Source organism: Lepus europaeus, chromosome 10, assembly GCF_033115175.1.
Source record: "Lepus europaeus isolate LE1 chromosome 10, mLepTim1.pri, whole genome shotgun sequence".
NCBI classification, from domain to species: Eukaryota; Metazoa; Chordata; class Mammalia; order Lagomorpha; family Leporidae; genus Lepus; species Lepus europaeus.
In genome coordinates, this window is record NC_084836.1 from 92072679 (window position 1) to 92093886 (window position 21208).

General features: G+C 40.1%; 1 protein-coding gene across 1 annotated transcript in view; it reads right to left on the reverse strand.

Annotated features, from left to right (window-relative positions):
* Positions 1-627: 627 nt before the first annotated feature.
* PLCB1 (phospholipase C beta 1) overlaps positions 628-21208 on the reverse strand; it is an 848015-nt gene continuing 827434 nt past the window's right edge. Inside the window, exon 32 of the mRNA XM_062203876.1 lies at positions 628-699. Coding sequence (XP_062059860.1) covers positions 670-699 — 30 coding nt within the window. The 3' untranslated portion in view covers positions 628-669. The remainder of the gene's footprint in view (positions 700-21208) is intronic.

Genomic DNA, 21208 nt, shown 5'->3' on the forward strand with positions numbered 1-21208 from the left:
TTCCCAGGCCATAGCAGAGAGCTGGACAGGAAGAGGAGCAACTGGGACAGAACCAGCACCCCAACCGGGACTAGAACCTGGTGTGCCGGTGCCACAGGCGGAGGATTAGCCAAATGAGCCACAGCACCGGCAGTTTACTTACGATTTTTGTTATGCATCAGTAGCCGATTGATAATGCACATCCCAATTTGTGATTACTACAGAAAGAAACTGCATGATATTTCTCTAGCCCAGAAAACAAACTGTTTCATAAATGTAAATGTTAAAGAACAATGTGAAATAAGATCAGTTGAAGTCTAAACAAAGAAAAATGGAAAAAGCAAGTGTGCTAATGTGATGTGTGTTGTGAGATTAAGTAGGATGCACTCAACAAACACTTCGTGGGAAAATAGAGATATGAAGAAGCCTCTGAGGAAATGACATCGTGAGATACAGAAAAAAGTTAAGAAAGTAATTGCTTTATATTTTTTAAAAAACATTTTATTTATTTATTTGAGAGGCAGAGTTACAGATAGAGAGAGGGAGAGACAGAGAGAAAGGTCTTCCATCCATGGCTTCACTCCCCAAATGGCCACAACAGCTGGAACTGGGCTGATCCAAAGCCAGGAGGCAGGAGCTTCTTCCAGGTCTTCCATATGGGTTCAGGGGCCCAAGAACTTGGGGCATCTTCTACTGCTTTCCCAGACCATTAGCAGAGAGCTGGATCAAAAGATGAACAGACAAGACACGAACTGGCACCTTTATGGGATGCCAGCAGAGGCTTACTGTGCCACAGTACTGGAGCCCAAAAAAGTCATTTCTGATGGAAAAGCAAAAGGTATATCTTCAATTATTAAAATAAGCAGAACAGATATGGGAACAAATAAAGGACCTGCTTGGAGCTATGCATGGAGTCAGTGGTTTAGTAGCAGAGAAACAGGGGGAATAGGAGAAAAGCGTGGTTCTAAGACTGAGGGCAGGAGAGGGAAGCACAGGTGACTAGACGGAGATATATAATTTTCACCCCTATTCTTTAGCATGAGCATTTTAAAATTTAAAAAAAAAAATTGCTTTGGCAGAATGCAGAAATGGCCGTAACCTTTTTCTCTATGCTATATCTGTTTGCTCTACAAGGTAACTTTCTGTCTCCTCTCATCAATAGATGTCAATTTCCTCCTGTGAATCAGGATTGGCCTCCTGATTTGCTTTGCACAATGGAATGCAGAGGAAGTGACAGTATGCTAGTTATAAGCATAGGCTTCAAAAGGCCTTACATGTACCCACTTATTTTTGGAATCCTGACTCTTCTGTATGAAAAAGCCCAGGCTAGCCTGCTGGGGGACAAGAGACACATGGAGTGAAGATGAGCCTTTGTGCTGGATACTTTCCAAGGTCACCTGCCCTATCCCTCCTCCCCATCCAATCTGGCAGTAGACCACACATCCAGAATGGAGCCTTGCTAAGATCAGAAAAATATCCAGTTGAGTTTAGCTCAAATTTATTTTTTGCAGAGTCACCAACCAAGTAAAAGATTGTTGCTTTAAGCTGCTAAATTTGGGCATGGTTTATTACACAATAAAAATGAACCACATTAGATGCCCACATCAAAAACTGGCCATTTCTCATAGAAATCTCAACATCTTCCCTTAAAAAAATTCATAGGATGTGGAAATATTGGATGGATCTACTTCTTTTATAAAAACTGCCTAAAATAATTTTCTATAATTCCCACCACTCCCTATTATTTTATACTTGCCCTAGTTTACTCATTTATAATAATTGACTGGACACTATTAGGATATTAGGTTGAATATCTGGTTTATTTATTTAGTTTTTTAAAGATTTATTTATTTTATTTGAAAGGCATAGTTACAGAAAGGTTGGGGCAGAGAGAGAGAGAGAGAGAGAGAGAGAGAGAGAGAGAGAGAGAGACTAGTCTTCCATCCACTCTTTTACTCTTCAGATGGCTGCAATGGCCGGAGCTGTGCTGATCTGAAGCCTGGAGCCAGGAGCTTCTTCCGGGACTCCCACTTGGGTGCAGGGGCCCAAGCACTTGGGCCATCTTCTACTGCTTTCCCAGGCCATAGCAGAGAGCTGCATCGGAAGTGGAGCAGCTGGGTCTCAAACCGGTGCCCATATGGGATGCCAGCACTGCAGGCAGGGGTTTTACCCACTAAGCCACAGCACCAGCCCCTGAATATCTAGCTTAAATATTGTTATATTTTGGTCAGAGGAGGAGAGATTTTTGAGTTTTATAGTGAGGTGAATATAATTTTTATTTTTTAAAAATTTTACTTAATTATTTGAGAGAGACAGAGCACTCATGTGCATGTATTCATTCCCTAAATAACTACAACAACCAGGACTGAGCTGAAGGCAAAGCCAGGAGTTAGGAAACTCAATCCAGGTTTTGCAAATGAGTGGTTGGAAGCCAGTTACTTGAGCCATCACCACTGCACCTCCAGAGTCTGCATTGGGAGGAAACTGGAAACAGGAGCAGAGTTGGGAATGGAACCCAGGGATGCAGGAATCTTAATATAGGTTAAAGTCCCACCTGATTAATGTAATCTTTAAAATGGCTGTTCTTAGGGCCGGCATTGTGGCATAACAGATTAAGCTGCCGTGGGCAATGGCGAGCTCCCATATGGGTGCCGGTTCTAGTCCTGACTGCTGCACCCCAGATCCAGTTGGCTGCTAAGGTGCCTGGGAAAGCAATGGAGGATGGCCCAAGTCCTTGGGGACCCGCACTCATGTGGGAGACCTGGAGGAAGCTCCTGTCTTTGGCCTGGCTCAGCCCCAAACGTTACGGCCATTTGGGGAGTGAAACAGTGGATGGAAGACCTCTCTCTCTTTATCTCTCCCTCTTTCTCTCTGTTACTCTACCTTTCAAATAAAATAAAATAAAATAAAATAAAATAGCTATTCTTGTGGTAGACTGTAGGACTGGAGATATGAAAGCAGGAAGGTAAAGTTACCAGAGAAATCTTGGCATGAGGGAATTTAGAAGACATTGAAAATATGAAAAATATGAAGTATCAAAGGATCTTGATAACTGAATAGTTATGGTGAAAATGTAGAAATTAGTCAGAGATCATTCCAAAGTTGATTGAAAATTGGAGTCTTTAAGAGCAATAAGAAAGTTGGAAATGGGAGCCAGTTTTGAGGGTAGAATGATGTGTTCAGTTTACAAACTAAGTAGAATAGCCCAATTAGGAAATGCTAGCTGTTATAATACTGCCTGAATCAATAGTGTTCACTTCTTTTGATGAGCTCATTATTCAAGGCAGAAAATTTAGTTGATTACTCATTAACCCAGGATCTTCTGCTATAGTTAACAAAAGGTATTGGATATTTTATCTGTTGCTGTATCACCAATTACTCCACAATTAGTGGCAGAAAATAATCATGAGCATTTTCTGACTGTTTTCCATGCTTCTGAGGGTTGACTGGATTCAGTATTGCAGGCTGTCTCATGGTGCTTGATGGTGGTTAGTACATGCTATTCCAAGTTGTGGCACTGTGGTAGATTGTCTAGAGCAGAGAGAATTTGATAAAAAGCATATGCAGCAAGATCTTTATGATCTTTCCCTGCCTTTGTCCCCTGAAGCAAGTCATAAGACCCTCATATGAGAAGTACCCTCTGTAACCCAGAAGAAAGATCACCCTTATCTCTTAAACACATGAGGCTCTGAACAAAGAGACCTTACTAAGTTTCCCCCATTTTATAATAGTTAGCTTAGCCTCTCCTCCTGGCCCTATCATATTTCTCCATGACTTTTCATTCTTCATCAAGGCTACTACAAAAACATTCCAGTTTAACCACTTCTGAACTGCATGAAGGCTCCTTTATCATGTAAAATTTATATTTAAAAAAATTAAGTGTTTGCTGTTATTGATCTATATTTTGTTACAGAGGACTAAGCCACTAAGATGGATAGAAGGAAATATTATTTTTCCTCCCTTATATGCTGCAATCAGATTGTGGCTGAAGGTAGAGTCAACCGAAGGATTCTCAACAAAGAGAAGCATCTGGTGGTTGAAACTTGTTGTTGGTTAGGAGCTCAATGGCTTTCCCATATGGCTTGTACTTCCTCACAACATGGCAGGTGGTTTCCAGTAGCAGATATCCTAAAAATCTTAGGCAGCAGTGAAGGCCTTTTTATGACCTTGTCTTGAAAATATCATAGCGTCACTTCTTCCAGACTCTATTGGTCAAGACAGCCACAAAATGTCTGTTCAGGTTCAAGGGAAAAGAATATAGCTGCCTTGCCTGATGAGGATTGGGTCACCATCACACTGAGAGAAGAGGATATGGAATGGAATTTGCTGGCCACCTTTGGAAAATATAATCCGCCTCACATGTATCCTAGGAACAATTCAAAAGTGGATATAATTCTTGTTCTCATTTCAGTGTGTCTCTAAGAATGGAAAAGATCATGACCTCAGTGAAAGCAAACGATTAGACATTGGAAACAGTGGACATTCGGTTTTGTTGTCAATACAATTTAACTTTCCAGGGTTGTAATTCTAAAGTGAAATTGCTTTGTACTTCATAGAAAAAGTATAGAATTACTGTAATCCTACAAGTCACTAAGGAGTATCCTAGCACGGTCCTTTGACTCCAGAAAAAATAATTTAAGACATTGAGGAATTTATTATCATTATTATTAAATCACCCTACCCAGAATTAACTCACACAAAGATATATTTCTAGGTCATTCTTGGTTTTGTGTTCCAAGTTTCTCCAGAGAATTCAGGACTTTTAGAACTTTAAAGTTATTATCACTATTGGTATTTCCCATGTCACAACATCTCACAATATTGCTAAAGCCTAAATTTTGAGTCTGAAATATACAAGCAAATTATATTAACCTCTTGTGTACTGAAAAATATGCTTCAAGCCAAAATGCAAGTATAATTTATTACTCTCTTAAATGTGTCTCTTTCCCAGAAAAAACCTTAATACTGAGTATTCCACAATTTCTAATTGTGGAACCAAAGTAATGATCTCATATTCAAAGAACATTTATGTTTTTAAATAAAGCTTTGTCAGTCTTTACTACTATATGAAAGCAGATCAAAACAAACATTTTTCAGGTTTGGGTTGCACACCCTCTTTATCTGAATGTCAGTCACTGTGGACCAGAAGACTTTCAGCTGCCTTTACCTTTCTCCCTCATCATCCCTTGCATTATCTCAGGACATAGAGCTCTGCAGACACTGGTTTAAGAATCACCATTTACTTGGAATTCTGAGCGAACTGGTTAGAACGACTTGGAGGAGGCATTTGAGACTCTATGGGTATTTCATTACCTTCACTGTCATTACCATTATCATCATCATCCTAAGAAAACACTAAAAACTAAATGTTCATAGCACTCTGCAAGTTTAATAGTCACTTTGTTCTAAGAAATAGAATCTGAGCTGACAAGGCACAGAGAACAAAACACAGGAGGAAATAATTTCATAAGCTCCTGAAGAATCACTGTTTTTGAAATCCATTCTTTCTGCGAAGTTTACTTTGCCCCTATCAACAGTGCTCAGAGAATGGAATGAGTTTAGGAATGGTTGGTCTCTCATGTCCTTTTGAAGGAGAAGGACATAGAAGCTGGAAGTTGAACATCATCAGTGTCTATCAACTTTGGTTTAGCCATGGTCTTCTAGCCCAGAATGTTGTTAAAAATACAGATTCTGATTCTATAGGTCTAGGGTAGGGATAATATTCTACATTTATAACAAGCCCAGCTGACACACCCATAAGGATGTCCATGGAGAAGAAAGGAATAAACCATCTTTATGGTACAAAAATATGTGCATTTTCCATATTATATTTGCTATATGGGAAAGATGATACTTGGAATATCTTACTCATCAATTGGAAGCTATGACAAATACTGTTTACTTCCCAGTTGCTAACAGTGGCTATTCATTTGTTATGGATGCAGGTAAAGTAACAAAGTCTCTGTGTGTGTTTTATATTTATATATGTATATATACAATTTGATATACATAAAACATACATACATATGCGTATCTGTAAAGAATTTTTCATCAATGAGAATATGATCTTTCTTACTATCTTATTCAGTAATACAATATTATTATAATAATTATAGACAGTATAAAATGTTATTTAGCATATAGAATATATTGTATATTATTATGAGAATCACAACATCAAAGAAAACTTTCCTACTAAATTACTGAAGAACAAATCTCACACTGAGATTTGAAATGAAAAAAAACGGTAAGGTAATAGCATAGATTGTGTTCATTCATTCATCAAATCAACAACCACTTATTGAGTGTTATATCTCGGGTTTTGGAAGAGAAACAAGACAACGTCCCAACCCTGGTATGGGAGATGTTTCCATTGCAAGAAACAGAAATAAATTTCCAAGCAATGTGGCAACTTTGATAACAGATATTTTTGCCGAAGTTCTGTTTTCATATTGAAGTAATGGTCCTATCTCATTATCTGGCCTGAGGAGACATTTCTGCCTACGAGCACTTTGAAACTGTCAACAATGCAGGTGCAAAATCAGTTAGAATTCTTGTCCTGAGAAGCATATGATTCTGACAGAGGGAAGATGTCTTGATAGAGGAGAATGTCTAAATTTGGGAAGAAGTCAGAATTCTGATTTTGCTAAATAGCTACGTGTATGAAATGAAGCTACTGATTGTTGACAAACTGCCAGGTCAAATCTCCCATGCAGGTTAACTTTTGTTGTTTTAAATACTGTGTAGGTCTTTCGCTTTTTCTGAAACCTTTATTCAAGAAAGTTTGGACTGTAGACCAGTTAGGATTTTTTTTCCTGTATTGACAATCATTTCTGTGGACTGTCTTAAGAACAGTGGTAGATTTTTGTCCACATAACACGATCTTTCCTCTGAGGAGTTCTGATGACTTGAAATTCTCTGTAATTTTTTCACATCAACAGCAAGAGGAGGAGGAGGACAAACAGCAAGCTTTATCAAACTCCCCAGGATGGCTACCAGCACATACAGAATCTTTATGAGAATTACAAAAACAAGAAAAAAAAAGCGTTTCTTCTAGGCAATTGACTTACAAAAGAAGACATCACTTCTGCTGAGCTGTATCCTGGTGTCCTGACTCAGTGCTTAATTTCACCCTCCATTTCTCCCTCCGTGTGCGCCAGAAACTATGAAAGGCTATCCAGCAGTCCTAAATTCCCTCGGTTCAGAAGATATGCTCCCTGGATAACTGACAACCAGATCCATACTCTAGATAACTTGATGAATGCTCTCAGGGGGCCAGACATTTCAAACACTGCTTAGATAGTCAATGAAAGTGGCAAAGACAAATTGGAGTTCCATTCAGTCTATGGAAGTTATCAATGGGGACCAGCACTGTAGTGTAGTGGGCTAAGCCTCTGCCTGCAGCACTAGCATCCCATTTAGGTGCCGGTTCTAGTCCTGGCTGCTCTTCTGATTCAGCTCTCTGCTATGGCCTGGGAAGGCAGTTAAAGATGGCCCAAGTGCTTAGGCCCTTGGACCCACTTGGGAGAGCTGGAAGAAGCTCCTAGCTCCTGGCTTCAGATCGGCCCAGCTCCGGCTATTGCAGCCATTTTGGGGAGTGAACCAGTGGATGGAAGACCTCTCTCTGTCTGTAACTATACCTCTCAAATAAAATAAAATCTTCTTAAAAAGTTACCAATGTGGTAAGCCTACAGAAAGAACCAATGGTGGGGGATATGTCCCAGAGAGCGAGAAGCTGATTCCTTGAGATTTGTCACTCCTTCCTGAGAGAAGATGTTCTAAGGGATTTGAACTCATCTTCTATTATCTTTTTTTTTTTTAAGCTTTATTTATTTATTTGAAAGGCAGAGTTACAGCGAGGCAGAGGCAGAGAGAGAGGTCTTCCATCTGCTGGTTCACTCCCTAGATGCCTGCAACGGCTGGAGCTGTGCTGATCTGAAGCTGGGAGTCAGGAACTTCTTCAGGGTCTCCCACTTGGGTGCAGGGGCCCAAGCACTTGGGCCATCTTCTACTGCTTTCCCAGGCCATAGCAGAGAGCTGGATTGGAAGTGGAGCAGCCTGGGCTTGAACTGGCACCTGTATGTTATGCTGGCATTGCAAGTGGTGGCTTTACCCACTATGCCACAGTGCTGCCCCCTCCATAATCTTTTTAATTAATCTGTTCTCCTTGTGTATGAGAAAGAAGTATTTGATGTTGGATGGCATGCTAATAGACTTCAGTGAACTGGCCCTTTAAGAGTGTCTTAGCTCAGGCTGCTATTACAAAACTACCATGAATTAAACAACAAACTTTTATTTCTCACAGTTCTAGAGGCTGAAGGGCTAAGATCAAGGTGACAGCAGATTTGTTGTTTAGTGAGGGCCCTCTTCCTGGTCTCTAGAGGACCACATTGTTGTATCCTAACCTGACCAAGACACATATCATCTCTCTCCTGTTTCTTCTTAAAAGAGCATGGATTTTAGCATGAAGTATACACCCTTATGGGCTAATTACCCTCCAAAAGCCCTACCCACAAACACCCTCATCTTGGGGATTAAGGCTTCAACATGTAAATTTTGGGGACACATACATGTAGTCCACAACTGTCAGGAAACCTTAACACAGTTTTAAATACAAGATACAAATGAGAAAAAAATTGAAAAATTGTGATCTAACTCGTTGCCAATCTTGACTACTGTTCAGAATCAGTACCCACTCATTGAACACCCACTTAGGTTATTATTTCACTTAATCATCACAATAATCTGTTGAAGTGGAGTTTGTTTAAATCCCTGTTTTATAGTTGAGGAAATAGGTTCATTAAAATAAAGTAACTTATCCAAATTTGAACAGCTAGTTAAGTGATGAGCCTGCAATTTGACCAGAGATTTTAGCCTCAGTCCTGTCTTCTTAACCACAGAGCATGGCTTCAAATATAATATTTGATTAAGAGAGCTCTGGGCCCAATGTAAAAGCCAATGCCTGTTTAAAATGTGGAAATTGATCTTAGCAAGTGTGTCCTTTCTACTGATACAAACTCACAGACATTCTACCTTCTGCGGTACTCCTTGTGTAGCTGTTCAGATCTTTCTTACACCTTTTGGGAGAAATGCATAAGAAAAATTGGAAAGAAACCAGTTTGGCTAAATAGTTGCTGAATAGATAGGCCTTCAAAAAGAGACAGGGCATAGAGATGTGCCAGGTTATATAATGAAATTTGCTTCTACCTTTGATATATCTTTTAGTCTTCTTGGAAGATTTAAATTATTTTTCTTTCTTCCTTTGGTGAAGAATTTCTTTCCTTTGAAATGTGAATTGTGTAGCAAGATTAGCCATAAGGTAGCCCAATTACCTCTGAGTAATAAGTAAATAAGTAATAGCAAATAAGGAACCAAGAGCTTGGGTGGATCTATCCTATCTGCTTCTGGCTTTTTCATGTGCCCTTGATCTTGGGTCTATTGCAGAATGTTAGATAATACATGAGGCTTTTTTTTCAGTTTGGCATGAATTGGTAACAGTTCACCTTGCTCTGTGGTTCTCTTCAGCAAAAGTTATTTTAAGGGCATTTGTGGTCAGAGTATAATGGGATATCCACTATGCTCTGATCTTATGGCTCACTTAAATATGCATTATGACAATGAATAACTTCTCTTTCCTTAGAAGGCATCTAGAGAGCTGAGTCAATAAAGCAATATTTATAGCTAAGAAACCATACAAAAACACTATCTACTTGTAGAATTTTTACATTAGATCAATATCCATTTGTGTGCCTGAGAGTTGACCTATGCACATTACAACTGCAGAGGTGACCCGAACATTATTTTTCATTCAAAGCAGGCTGCGTGGGAACAGGATCCCGACAACAGAGGGGACGGAGAAGCATCAGGGGCAGGGCACAGATGGGATGGAAAAACCTCATGGTCACTGCTCCTGAGCATCTTAAATGAGGCATTTGAGTCTTCAACAGGTCATTAGCAGTGCATGGAGCAAAGGCTTATTTTTAAAGTTTTGACGTAGCCCATGGAATGCTTTGTTCCTAATTTAGAGCACTTGTCCTGAGAGCACCAAGTCTTCAGCATCTGTTGCCACTTACCATGTGTTTTGTGTACAACAGACCCAAATCCACTTGAGGTGAAGTTACAGAGTGAGGCAGCTCTAAGAGGAGCCGGCAAGGCCTGGGAGAGAGGTTGTTTGGGGGAATATTTAGATAAGAACCCAGTTTTACAAAAAGATATCTGGAATGTGAAGGTTGGAATAATTTCAGTGAGTATTCACTTTCCCCCTTTCTTTTATGAGTGGATTATATACTTCCCGACCCTTCTGAGTTTGGACTGCTACGTGACTTGCTTTGGCCATGAAATGTGAGATGACTTAATTGAACCTATACAGACAGGGTTGGTTCTTGCTCTCTGTGATCTACTGTGAGAGAGGCCACTGCCGGGTAGATGCTGCTCTTTCTGCCTAAGTTTAAAACAAACAAACAAACAAAACCCACAAGAGCAGAAAATCCGAATCCAATCCAATCCTTAGTTTAGCCAAACCGGAGCTATCCTGCTGAGCCCAACCTAGATTAATCAACCTCTGAGTCCATGATTTTGATATTAATGCTTGTTATTAATGTTATTTGGATGTTTGTTACATAGCAGTATTACAGTAATGGGTGACTAATACATGGAGTTAATGATTTGCATGAGTTTTTCTGTACCTGGGCAGACATTGATGTAAATTAACACGATAGTTTAGAACTCCTTCATGTAAAGTATGGAAAAGGAGCTTTTTTCAGCTTCAGTTAGGAATTCGGAGACAAGAGGTTTGTGACATAGTGGGCTACCCTGTAACAAAGTGCACACTTGTACTAAAGGCAAACCTGTTGGAGAAATATTATTAGCAGACATCTAAGGGTGGCAGGAGAGTATTTAAGTTAATTGATTTTAGCCCGTATTCTAGGGGACTTCATTGAAATTCTCACATCCATAGAGATTGCCTTAAATATTATCTGGAACCTGAACATTTCATATTTTTAAAATTTGAAAAAAAAATCAGAGTATCAGGAAATAGTGAGGCCACATTACTTTCTGATATGGGACAAGATTATTTGTTCCCTTTAGACTGCATGTGTAGTTTTTAGTTGCTGAGTCCCTGCCATGTTATATTACTCATATTCAGACGTTTCATGTGTTTTTGTTACTTGTTGTATCCTTACAGGCCCTGAGATTTGTGACATTTGCTGGATTAACAACTGTCACCCTGTTAAAAACAAAAAACAAAAACGAAAACAAAAACCACACAGGCAAAGACTGGTCCGCATGCTTAGCTCAGAGTAGTTGTTCAAATGGGTGACCCTACGTCAGTTTTGTCTGGGACAGTCCTGGTTGATGCCTATTGTCCTGGGCTAGTATATTAATTTGCATGAAAAATTATAGGGCTGTGCCTGGCAGTTGATACTGGCTTGCAGCTGGGACCTCAGCTGGAGCACCTCACATGGCCTTTCTAAGTGTTCTGAGCTTGCTCGCAGCATGGTGGCCTCTGAGTAGCTGATATTCTTGCATAGTGACTCAAGGTACCTGAGAATCTAAGGCCAAAGCTGTAGCCATTGCCTTGTTGGATTTAGCATTGGAACTTATACGTATCACTACTGCCCCATTCTTTGGTCACAGTCTTGCCTAGATTGAAGACAGTGGACATAGATACTAGGTAGTGCTCAGTGACTAGGTACTTAGTAGTGAAGCTAAGACTACAACCGAAACTGATGACTCTACTCATTGTTAATTCTTCTGTACCAAGAACCCTAACTGACTCCATTCTCCATCATATTTCACTATTCTACCTAGAAAGGTAATGTGTGAACATGTATGTATTTAAGTGACTTTGCATGGTCTTCAGATGTTAAAAAATCTCGGAATTATATACAAACCTTTTTTTTCTTTTTTTAATGTGTGTACTGGTCAGAATTCTCTGTGGCAGACATTGTTTTAGTATTTATTGAAGGGCATTGAATAGCTCACAGAATCTGAGAGGGTCAGAGAATCAGGTTTGGAAACTACCTAGCCAGGAACAACTCTGAACTTACACTGCAGACTAACTGACTAACTGACTAACTGACTAACTGCTCTAGGGAAGATCCTGCTTTCCATGGCCATAAACAGAGTCACTGTACCTAACCCACTGACACCGCACGGTATACCCAAACCCCTGCCTACAGTTGTCTCTGAAATGTCTGTTTTCGTCTCCATCCTCACCAGCCTGGTTCTGGGCCTACTTCTGAATCTCATTTATTTCCAAACAGATGTCTTTAGGGTATGTATTTTTTTTTAAAGATTTATTTTATATATTTTATTTATTTGAAAGAGTTACAGAGAGAGGTAGAGCCAGAGAGAGAAAGGTCTTCCATTCCGTTGGTTCACTCTCCAAATGGCTGCAACTGCCAGAGCTGACTGATCTGAAGCCAGGAGCCAGCAGCTTCTTCCAGGTCTCCCACATGGGTGCAGGGGCCCAAGGATTTGGGCCATCTTCTACTGCTTTCCCAGGCCATAGCAGAGAGCTGGATCTGAAGGGGAGAGAACTGACACCCATATTGGATACTGGCACTATAGGCTGGGGCTTTTAACCCACTGTGCCACAGCGCCGACCCCTAGTGTATGTATCTAAGCAGTGAACCTTAGGCTATGTGTCTGCAGCATCTACAACTATGAGAAGTTAAGTTTACAGCGTTTACTTTAGCAACATGATGATTAATAAGGCAAAAAAAAAATCCTCAGCAAAGAACCATGTTTATAAAGTGCTAAGAAGGCAAAAACCATAAAAAAATATATTATGTGACTGTACACAATGTGTGATTTCCTGGACCATGTATCCTGTTTTCATTACATCTTCAAAGATTTTCCTAGTCCTCACCTATTAAGTCACTGTTACATGGACTCTGCTTGTGTAAATACGAGTTGGGGGTCCAGGCATCCTATATGGGTGCCAGCTCAAGTCCCGGCTGCTCCATTTCCAATCCAGCTCTATGGCCTGGGAAAGCGGTACAAGATGGCCCAAGTCTTTGGGCCCCTGCACCCACATGGGAGACCTAGGGGAAGCTCCTGGCTTCAGATCGGTGCAGCTCCAGCCGTTGTGGCCATCTGGGGAGTAAACCAGTAGATGGCAGATCTCTCTTTTTCTCTCTGTGACTCTGCTTTTCAAATAAATAAATAAATCTTTAAAAACCACAAATTGGTGTGTTTATGTCTTTTTATGTATGAATCTATTACACATTTCAGAATTGAGCATTATGAGGTCCAATTATCTTTACTCCGATAATACAACCAATTAGTAAAAGCCATAGATTGGAGTGGAATTTTTGTCTTTTGAGTGGTATTTTGTTCCATTGTGAAATCTTTGTTTTGTATTTTTTCTCTGAGATGATAGTAAAATACAAAATTCGCTAAAGCCATGATTAACAAGGATGCTTATTTTAATAGATTTTGTTTGTTTGACTTCTACTTTGAGAATAAAATGTCAAAAACAAAGAAAAACAGAAATTACAGCAAGTTCCCAGTAACAATCTTTTCTAAAAATATACTTTCATGGGTGGCTTAGAGTAAGAATATATCAGCTCAATTTTCTAGAATTTCCCATACTTGGTATATAAATTCTTCCAAGATTCAATAAATTGTCAACTATAAAAATATCAACTTTTTTCACTGAATCTTTAGAGAGGGCAGGAATGTAGAATAAAGCATTTGTGGGGATTCCAGATGACATAATATTATAACTTAAAGGAGCGGAGGGAGAGTGTTTTGTGCAAGATCAGCAAGTTCACAACAGAGAATGAATTGGAGTTGAGGAATTCTGGTTCTTAGCCTAGTGCCTTTTCCTCTCAAACACCCTCAGAAAAGCTTATAACACAGATTTTGTACCTGTTAGTTACTGCCATGTGACAAGCCATTGGAAAAAATTTGTTGCTTAAAAAAATACCATTTGTTAATGATTACAAGTTTGTAGGCTGCTTTGGAGTTTGATACCTTAGCTGGGCTCACTCATATGTCCATGATATGCTGCTGTTTGGTTAGAGGGTTCAGCTTTAGCTGGGAAACTGAGGTTACCTTTGCTTCCTCAGGTTTCTCATCATCCAACCAGCTAGCACAGATTTACTCTCATGGTGATGTCAGGGTTTCCAAAAATTGAGGCCTAATGCAGGAGGGGAAATAATAATCTCACTCTTGTACCCAATGCCCATTTTAAGGTCAATCCATTATTTAAGGGTAGAGATCAGACATTACTTCTTGCTGGCAGGATATGTAAAGTCAAATACAAAAATGCAGGAGGCTGTGAAGAATTAGCACCATTTTTGCCATCAGTCTACCATAGGATAGTTAATTCATTAATTCATGCAACCTTTATTTATTGTCATTCTTTGCACCTGGACCAGTGCTACTATAAACCTAGGGGATAAAATAAAGAGGAATAATTTATCTTGTACTTCTTTCATTTTTATTTTATTTTTAAAAACATTAAAATACTATTTATTATTTATTTATTTGCAAGGCAGAAAGAGAGAGAGAGAGAAGGAAAGAGAGATCCTTTCAACTGATTCATCCCCCAAATGACTGCAGTGGGCTCTAGCCAAGAGCCAGCAATCCAAATCTCCCATGTAGATGGCAGGGACCTAATCACTTGAGCCATTGCCACTGCCTCCCAAGGTATACATTAGCAGGAAACTGGAATCAGGAGGTGGAGGTGGGTATCCAACTCAGATAGCCCAATGTGGGATGCTGGCATCTTAATTTCTAGGCCAAATGCTTGCACTCTTATATTTATTTCTCAATGAAAAATACCATGTAATCAAAATATCTGTTTCGCAATTTTGTGATGCAGGGTCAGATTTTCTATCAACGTCCAGAAAGACATTAGGCCTTACATTTGATGTTGCATCTTCTACAAAAATAAACTCACACAGAAATTCAGGAGTAATTTAGGGTGTATAAATTAAAATTGGCTTTGGTTAGAATAATTGACTTTTCAAAGGTGCAGCCAACAGGGAACTGTCAGGCTAGATGAATTTTTACACATCTCGGAGAGAAATTGGAGCTCTAACTGCTAAATTTAACTTACAAGGATATCATACATACATTTGACAACTTGAAGGTCTTTAGATTATAGAGGGAGTTTTTATCATCTCTATCTGGTATTTTCCTAGCTAATTGCTATATCAGCTGAGATATGGGAGAGAGGCTACAGCATATCCCCAAACAGTGAATGAGCTATTTCATTTTTAGACTTAGATTGGTTGCTTTCCTCTGGAGACTGATAGTAAAATTCTCATGTCAGCCAGTTGCAGGGCCTGGTCTGGGTAGTGTCAAATAAGCTTTTCAGGAAAATAATTAAAAATTTTAAAAATATACATTATACATGCTAAGTTTTCTAAGAGAACAACTAAAAAAGCTAGGTAAATAGAAAACAAAACCTTTTCTTAGAAAGTAATGAACAGATAAGATATCAGGTAATTAGAAGGCCAAAAATCTAAGGGAATGTTAGAATCCAGAGAGATAAGATCACTGTACCCTTCATTCTGGGGATATTTACCCACCTAGGTAAACGTTAACTCCTTTGATATGGATGGCCTAACTGGATAGAACAGAAGTCTCAGAGCCCACTAAAATCAGAGTCTAGTAGGAGGCTCTTCAGCCATAGAGCTGTTACCCCAAAGGGTTCAAAATTGGGGTAAAGGAAAACTAGAAGTTATCCTAGCTTTGTCTTGATGATAGAGCCTGCAAAGAAAGTTTCATTCTCAGGAGCTGGAAACTTTTTCCAAAATGATTGTATCTACAAACTGGCCTCATAAGAATTTTCATTCTTCAAATGGACCATCAAATTTCAAAAGCAGCAGAGCAAACAAAGAAACAAACAAAAAACTGTATCTACTACAGAGGTGTGGGTTATATTCTCCACTAACCACCATGTAGAAACAAATACCAGTTCTTTCTGTCAGAAGGCTTTTTCCACCCTAGGACTCAGAGAATGCCCATAAATAGTTTAAAAAGGAAAATAAGCCTTTCATATGAAATACTTTAAAAGATTTATTTAGTTATTTGAGGGGCAGAGTTATAGACAGAGAGGGAGAGACAGAGAGGGAGCTCTTCCATCTGCTGGTTCACTCCCCAAATGGCTGCAACGCCTGGAACTGGGCTGATCTGAATCCAGGAGCAAAAGCCAGGAGCTTTTTCCGGGTCTTCCACATGGGTGCAGAGGCCCAAGCACTCAGGCCATCTTCCACTGCTTTTCCAGGCCATTAGCAGGGAGCTGTACTGGAAGTGGAGCACCCGGGATTTGAACCGGCACCCATATGGGATGCCAGCTCCACAGGTGGAGGCTTAACCTACTAGGCCACAGCTCTAGCCCTGTATAACAAATATTAAGTACACAAGAAAATAAAGCACTATAAGCAATAACTAGCAGAAACTAACCTGTGAACCTGATAGAAAATCACTGACTTACACATAAAGGAAACAAAACAACATAGCTATAATCTTTGGAGGACAGAAAGTTATGCAAGGTGACTTTAAAGTTTCAAAAGAATGTCAAATAAAGCCTCTAGATATTTATAACTTCAATAGTTGAAATGAAAAACAAACCACTCAGTAGACATATTTAACAACCGATTAGACAGAACAGAAAAGAGCATCACTGAATTGGAAGGTAGGTCAGAACTGTGAAGTAGGCAGTTAGCGGGAAATGATAGTGTCCTCGAATACCATCATAAAGCCAATGTGCTGAATGAACTTGAGAAGGAACTGAGGAAGAGTGGAGAGGATGGCTGAGGGCATGGGTAACTGTAAAAATTACTTTATCAGAAAATAAGAAAGGAAGGAGAAGGCAGGGTGGGAACAGGGGGAGGGAGGGAGTAGATGGTAGAAGTATCATTATGTTCCTAAAACTGTATGGAATAGATGAAAATTGTTCCCTTTATATAAATTAAAAGTTTTTAAAAAAACACTTCATCACTTGTGCTTTTCTAATTTCCCCTCAAGTTATGCAGGGCTTGGACAGACCATAAATAAAATAATGAGCATAGACCATGGTCTTATTTCCCCAGAATTAGAGTCTAACACATAACAGGATAGAATAATCCAGTACAATAGACCAAACACCCATGTGAGTTATGGGAATAGAAATGGCAGGACATGGTGTCAAATATATTCACATGAAAATTCTGCTATGTCCAGGTTCTAGAAGCAGGGAAGAGCTCTTTGGGTCAGTATACCAAAGGTTTAAGTGAGGAGAAGGGTATCTCAGTCAACGTGGGAATCTCCAAGGTTGTCTCTTCATCATAGTTGGCCAGTGGAACAACGTTTTATCTTGCATTTCATAGAAGTGTGTAATCTCCCAAGTGTTAAAGGATACTTAGGATGAGTTCAGGCCATGTGGGGATATATTATTATCTTCATGAATTCAGAAGGCATTGGTAGGTTTTGCCTTATTTTTGTAAACTCAATCATTTCATTATTTTGAGTGCCCATCTCCTAAACAAACAAACAAAAAAGGAAAACTTCAGTTAATTTTTTTTTGACAGGCAGAGTGGACAGTGAGAGAGAGAGAGACAGAGAGAAAGGTCTTCCTTTGCCGTTGGTTCACCCTCCAGTGGCCGCCGCGGCCGGCAAGCTGTGGCCGGCACACCATGCTGATCCGAAGGCAGGAGCCAGGTGCTAATCCTGGTCTCCCGTGGGGTGCAGGGCCCAAGCACTTGGGCCATCCTCCACTGCACTCCCTGGCCACAGCAGAGAGCTGGCCTGGAAGAGGGGCAACCGGGACAGAATCCGGCCCCGACCGGGACTAGAACCCGGTGTGCCGGCGCTGCAAGGTGGAGGATTAGCCTATTGAGCCACGGCGCCAGCTCAGTTAATTATTTTTCATATTAGATAAGTTCTAGGAGGCTTCCATATGCCAAGATATGTCAGAGGGAGAACCTACTCATTTTCAATGTCACCTTTCTGTGCAAGAGTCCCTGAGACGTCTATTGTGCACCCTTGCTGCTCTCCTCCAGGCCCATTTATATCCTAAGTTTCCTGTTTTGTATCTTTCATCCTTGGGAGTCCTGGAATTTTTCTGTTTTCATGCCACACTAGGATACAGGAATTTCTTGAAGCTATCCAAGTACAATTTGCTAAGGTTGCCTGTTCCCTTGGGGTTTTGTCATTTCTTTGGGGCTTTGAACAAGGAGGCAAAAATTCTTCTCTCTGAAACATCTGACATCTAGACTCTTAATACATCCCCTACATCTCTTTATTTCCCCCAGATCAGGCAGAGGCCACTTGTCTCCTAATTTCTACAAACATTCTGCCCATAACTGAAATCCTTTCCATTCTCCTGCGCATTCTGTTTTTTGACGAAAAATTCCAGAAGCAGACTTACAGACTTGCAGCTCTGTCACATGGCTGCTCCCATTCCTTGAAACATAGAATACAGAAATGCTCAGCTTTTTGAGTAAATGGAAGATCAGATGGAGAAAAGATTGAATTATTGTATATTTTAAAGAGTAGTCAGTTGCTTATATTTAGAAGCAGCACCGCCCTGGATCCATTCAAGGGAAATTCTTGCCACAGGTGTCATGCTTTGATGGCCTCACTGTGGCCCTTTTTCTTGCTTTGTTTCTCCACAGAGGAATCTTCTGAGCCTAGGGCACCTGCTAACCCAGAAGCCACAAATTCATTTTAGATCATGCTTGGCACCCCAGAATTCTTTGTTCAAATGGCCCCAAGCCCAATTCTAGGGTTGGTAGAGGCCTCTTCCCTGGGTCCATTCCCCTGATCAAGCTAAAGTCATAATTCAGTTATAAAGTTAGGTTCGCACAAGGGGCAGCTTGAGGTTTGACAATAAAAGATGTGTAAGTTCTACTTCATTGTCAGCTTTATAGAAACCAGTTTATTTTATTATTCTGGGTATGTTACTTACAGATAAAATGGAGCTTTTCTTGATGTGTTGAGTGTTGGGATTGAGCCTTTAGTCTGCTCCAGAATTCACCTCTGAAATCTCTCTACCCACCTGAGAAGTCCTTTACTTCTCTGCCTTGGATGTTTTCTGGCCACAGGAGTAAGATCAACCAATGGATGAGACAGATCACAAGTGCTAGGGAGCTAATGCCTCAGAAAAGACCCCAATCAATAAGTTATGAGCATCAGTAGGCAAATACCCCAGATTCTTCCCATCTTAGTGGGTCAATCGTGAGGGCTACTGCTCAATTCTTCTGGAGGGTGCCCAGTAGTATTGAGCCCTGTTTCTCCCAGTGACAATCTTCTCATCAAAGTAGTTTTCTTTCTTTTTAAAGATTTATTTATTTACTTGAGTTACAGAGAGAGGGAGAGACAGAGAGAGAGGTCTTCTATCTACTGGTTCACTCCCCAAATGTTCGGAAGTGTTGGATTTGAGCTGATCCAAAGCCAGGAACCAGAAGATTCTTCTGGGTCTCCTATGCAGGTGCAGGGGTTCAAGTACTTGGGCCATCTTCCGCTGCTTTCCCAGGCCACCTGCAAGGAGCTGGATCAGAAGAAGAACAGCTGGGACTTTAACCGGCACTCACATGGGATGCTGGCACCGGCAGGCAGATGCTTAACCTATTACACCACAGCACCAGCCCCCAAAATAGCTTTCTTTAACTTGCCTCATATCATTATTCTTAAAAGCAGAATAAAGAAAGAAAGAAAGAAAATAGAGCAAGTTATTGAGAATGAGAAAGATTTTAGGGTATTTTTTTTCTGTGATAATCATATACAGAGAGAGAGGAAAAAAAAAAAACTGGGAAAGTAGTTTAAAGAGACTTTGTGGTACATTATGAATTCATTCCAGTGTGGTGGTTTATCTTATGATTTCAGAATGAATTTATTTCCTAAATTTCCTAAATCTTGGCCTCAAATCTCTCACTGGGTTATGGACTATATCCTAGGTTTAAAAACTAATGGTTGCCCTTTGCTTTATGTAAGTTAGAAACAACTACAGGAAGCAACTCTTAGAAGATTTAAAAAAAAAAAAAAAAAAAAAAAAGGCCGGCACCGTGGCTCACTTGCCTAATCCTCTGCCTGCGGCGCCAGCACCCCAGGTACTAGTCCTGGTTTCTCTTCTTCTAGTCCAGCTCTCTGCTGTGGTCCGGGACGGCAGTGGAGGATGGCCCAAGTGCTTGGGTCCCTGCACCCACATGGGAGACCAGGATAAGCACCTGGCTCCTGGCTTCGGATTGGTACAGCACCGGCCCTGGTGGCCATTAGGGGAGTGAACCAGTGGAAGGAAGACCTTTCTCTCTGTCTCTCTCTGTCTATAACTCTCTCTCTCTGTCTCTCTCTCTCACTGCTCTACCTGGCAAAAATAAATAAATAAATAAATAAATAAATAAATAAATGATTTAAAGGGGAAGATTAAAAAAAAAAAGCTGCTAAATATGTCTGACCCAGTCTGAGGGGTGTATGTATGTGTGTGTGTGTGTGGGGGGGGGGTGTATATGCACACTTGCATATCTTACTTCTGTCTGCCTGTGTGACTGTTGAGATATACAATGTGACTCAGTTTGATAGGGCAGCCTTCAAGGTATACTTAACTGGTCATAATTATGATCAAGAAACCTGCACCTTTAACCAAACTGAGCCTAGGGCAGATGGAGCACCTGGAAAATAGTAGTTGTTTATCAAATATGTGTGGACTGGATGTGTTGCTAGAAAAATGTAAACTTGGGCATCTTTTTGGCCTGTCCCAGTGTAAGAATAATTTTATTTCCCCCTACTTGGTTTGTGAGCCTTTGGGGGAACTGAATTAGGCAACACTAGCGCATTCAGGAAGGATAAAATGAGTCACATTGGAAAGGTTAAAGGATTTCTGAAAAGGTTAGAGATGGTTAAAGAAAATAGAATAAATCCAGAGATAAAGGTGAGGGGAGAGAGGATAAAAGCCTGCTCAGATTGAGTACTGAAGGAAAATTGGACAGCAGCTCCTTTATTTGTGACAATCATATATAGAGAGAAAGAGATGGGGAGAGCAGTTTTAAGACTTTGTGGGATGAATCAAATCCCATTTTGGTACTTTTTATAGTGACTTTGGTACACATTTATCTTTCCTTTTCAATTTTTTTTTTTTTTTTTTTTTGGTGTTGGGCAGTTGTTACTTTGAATACAACACTGCCTGGATATTGGGCTTTCCATTGCTTTTAAGTAAATTAATGAACTACCTTAGAGTCTTATAAAGTAGGTAGCACTTGGAAATAAAGAAAGGAAGATAACTGTTATTTCA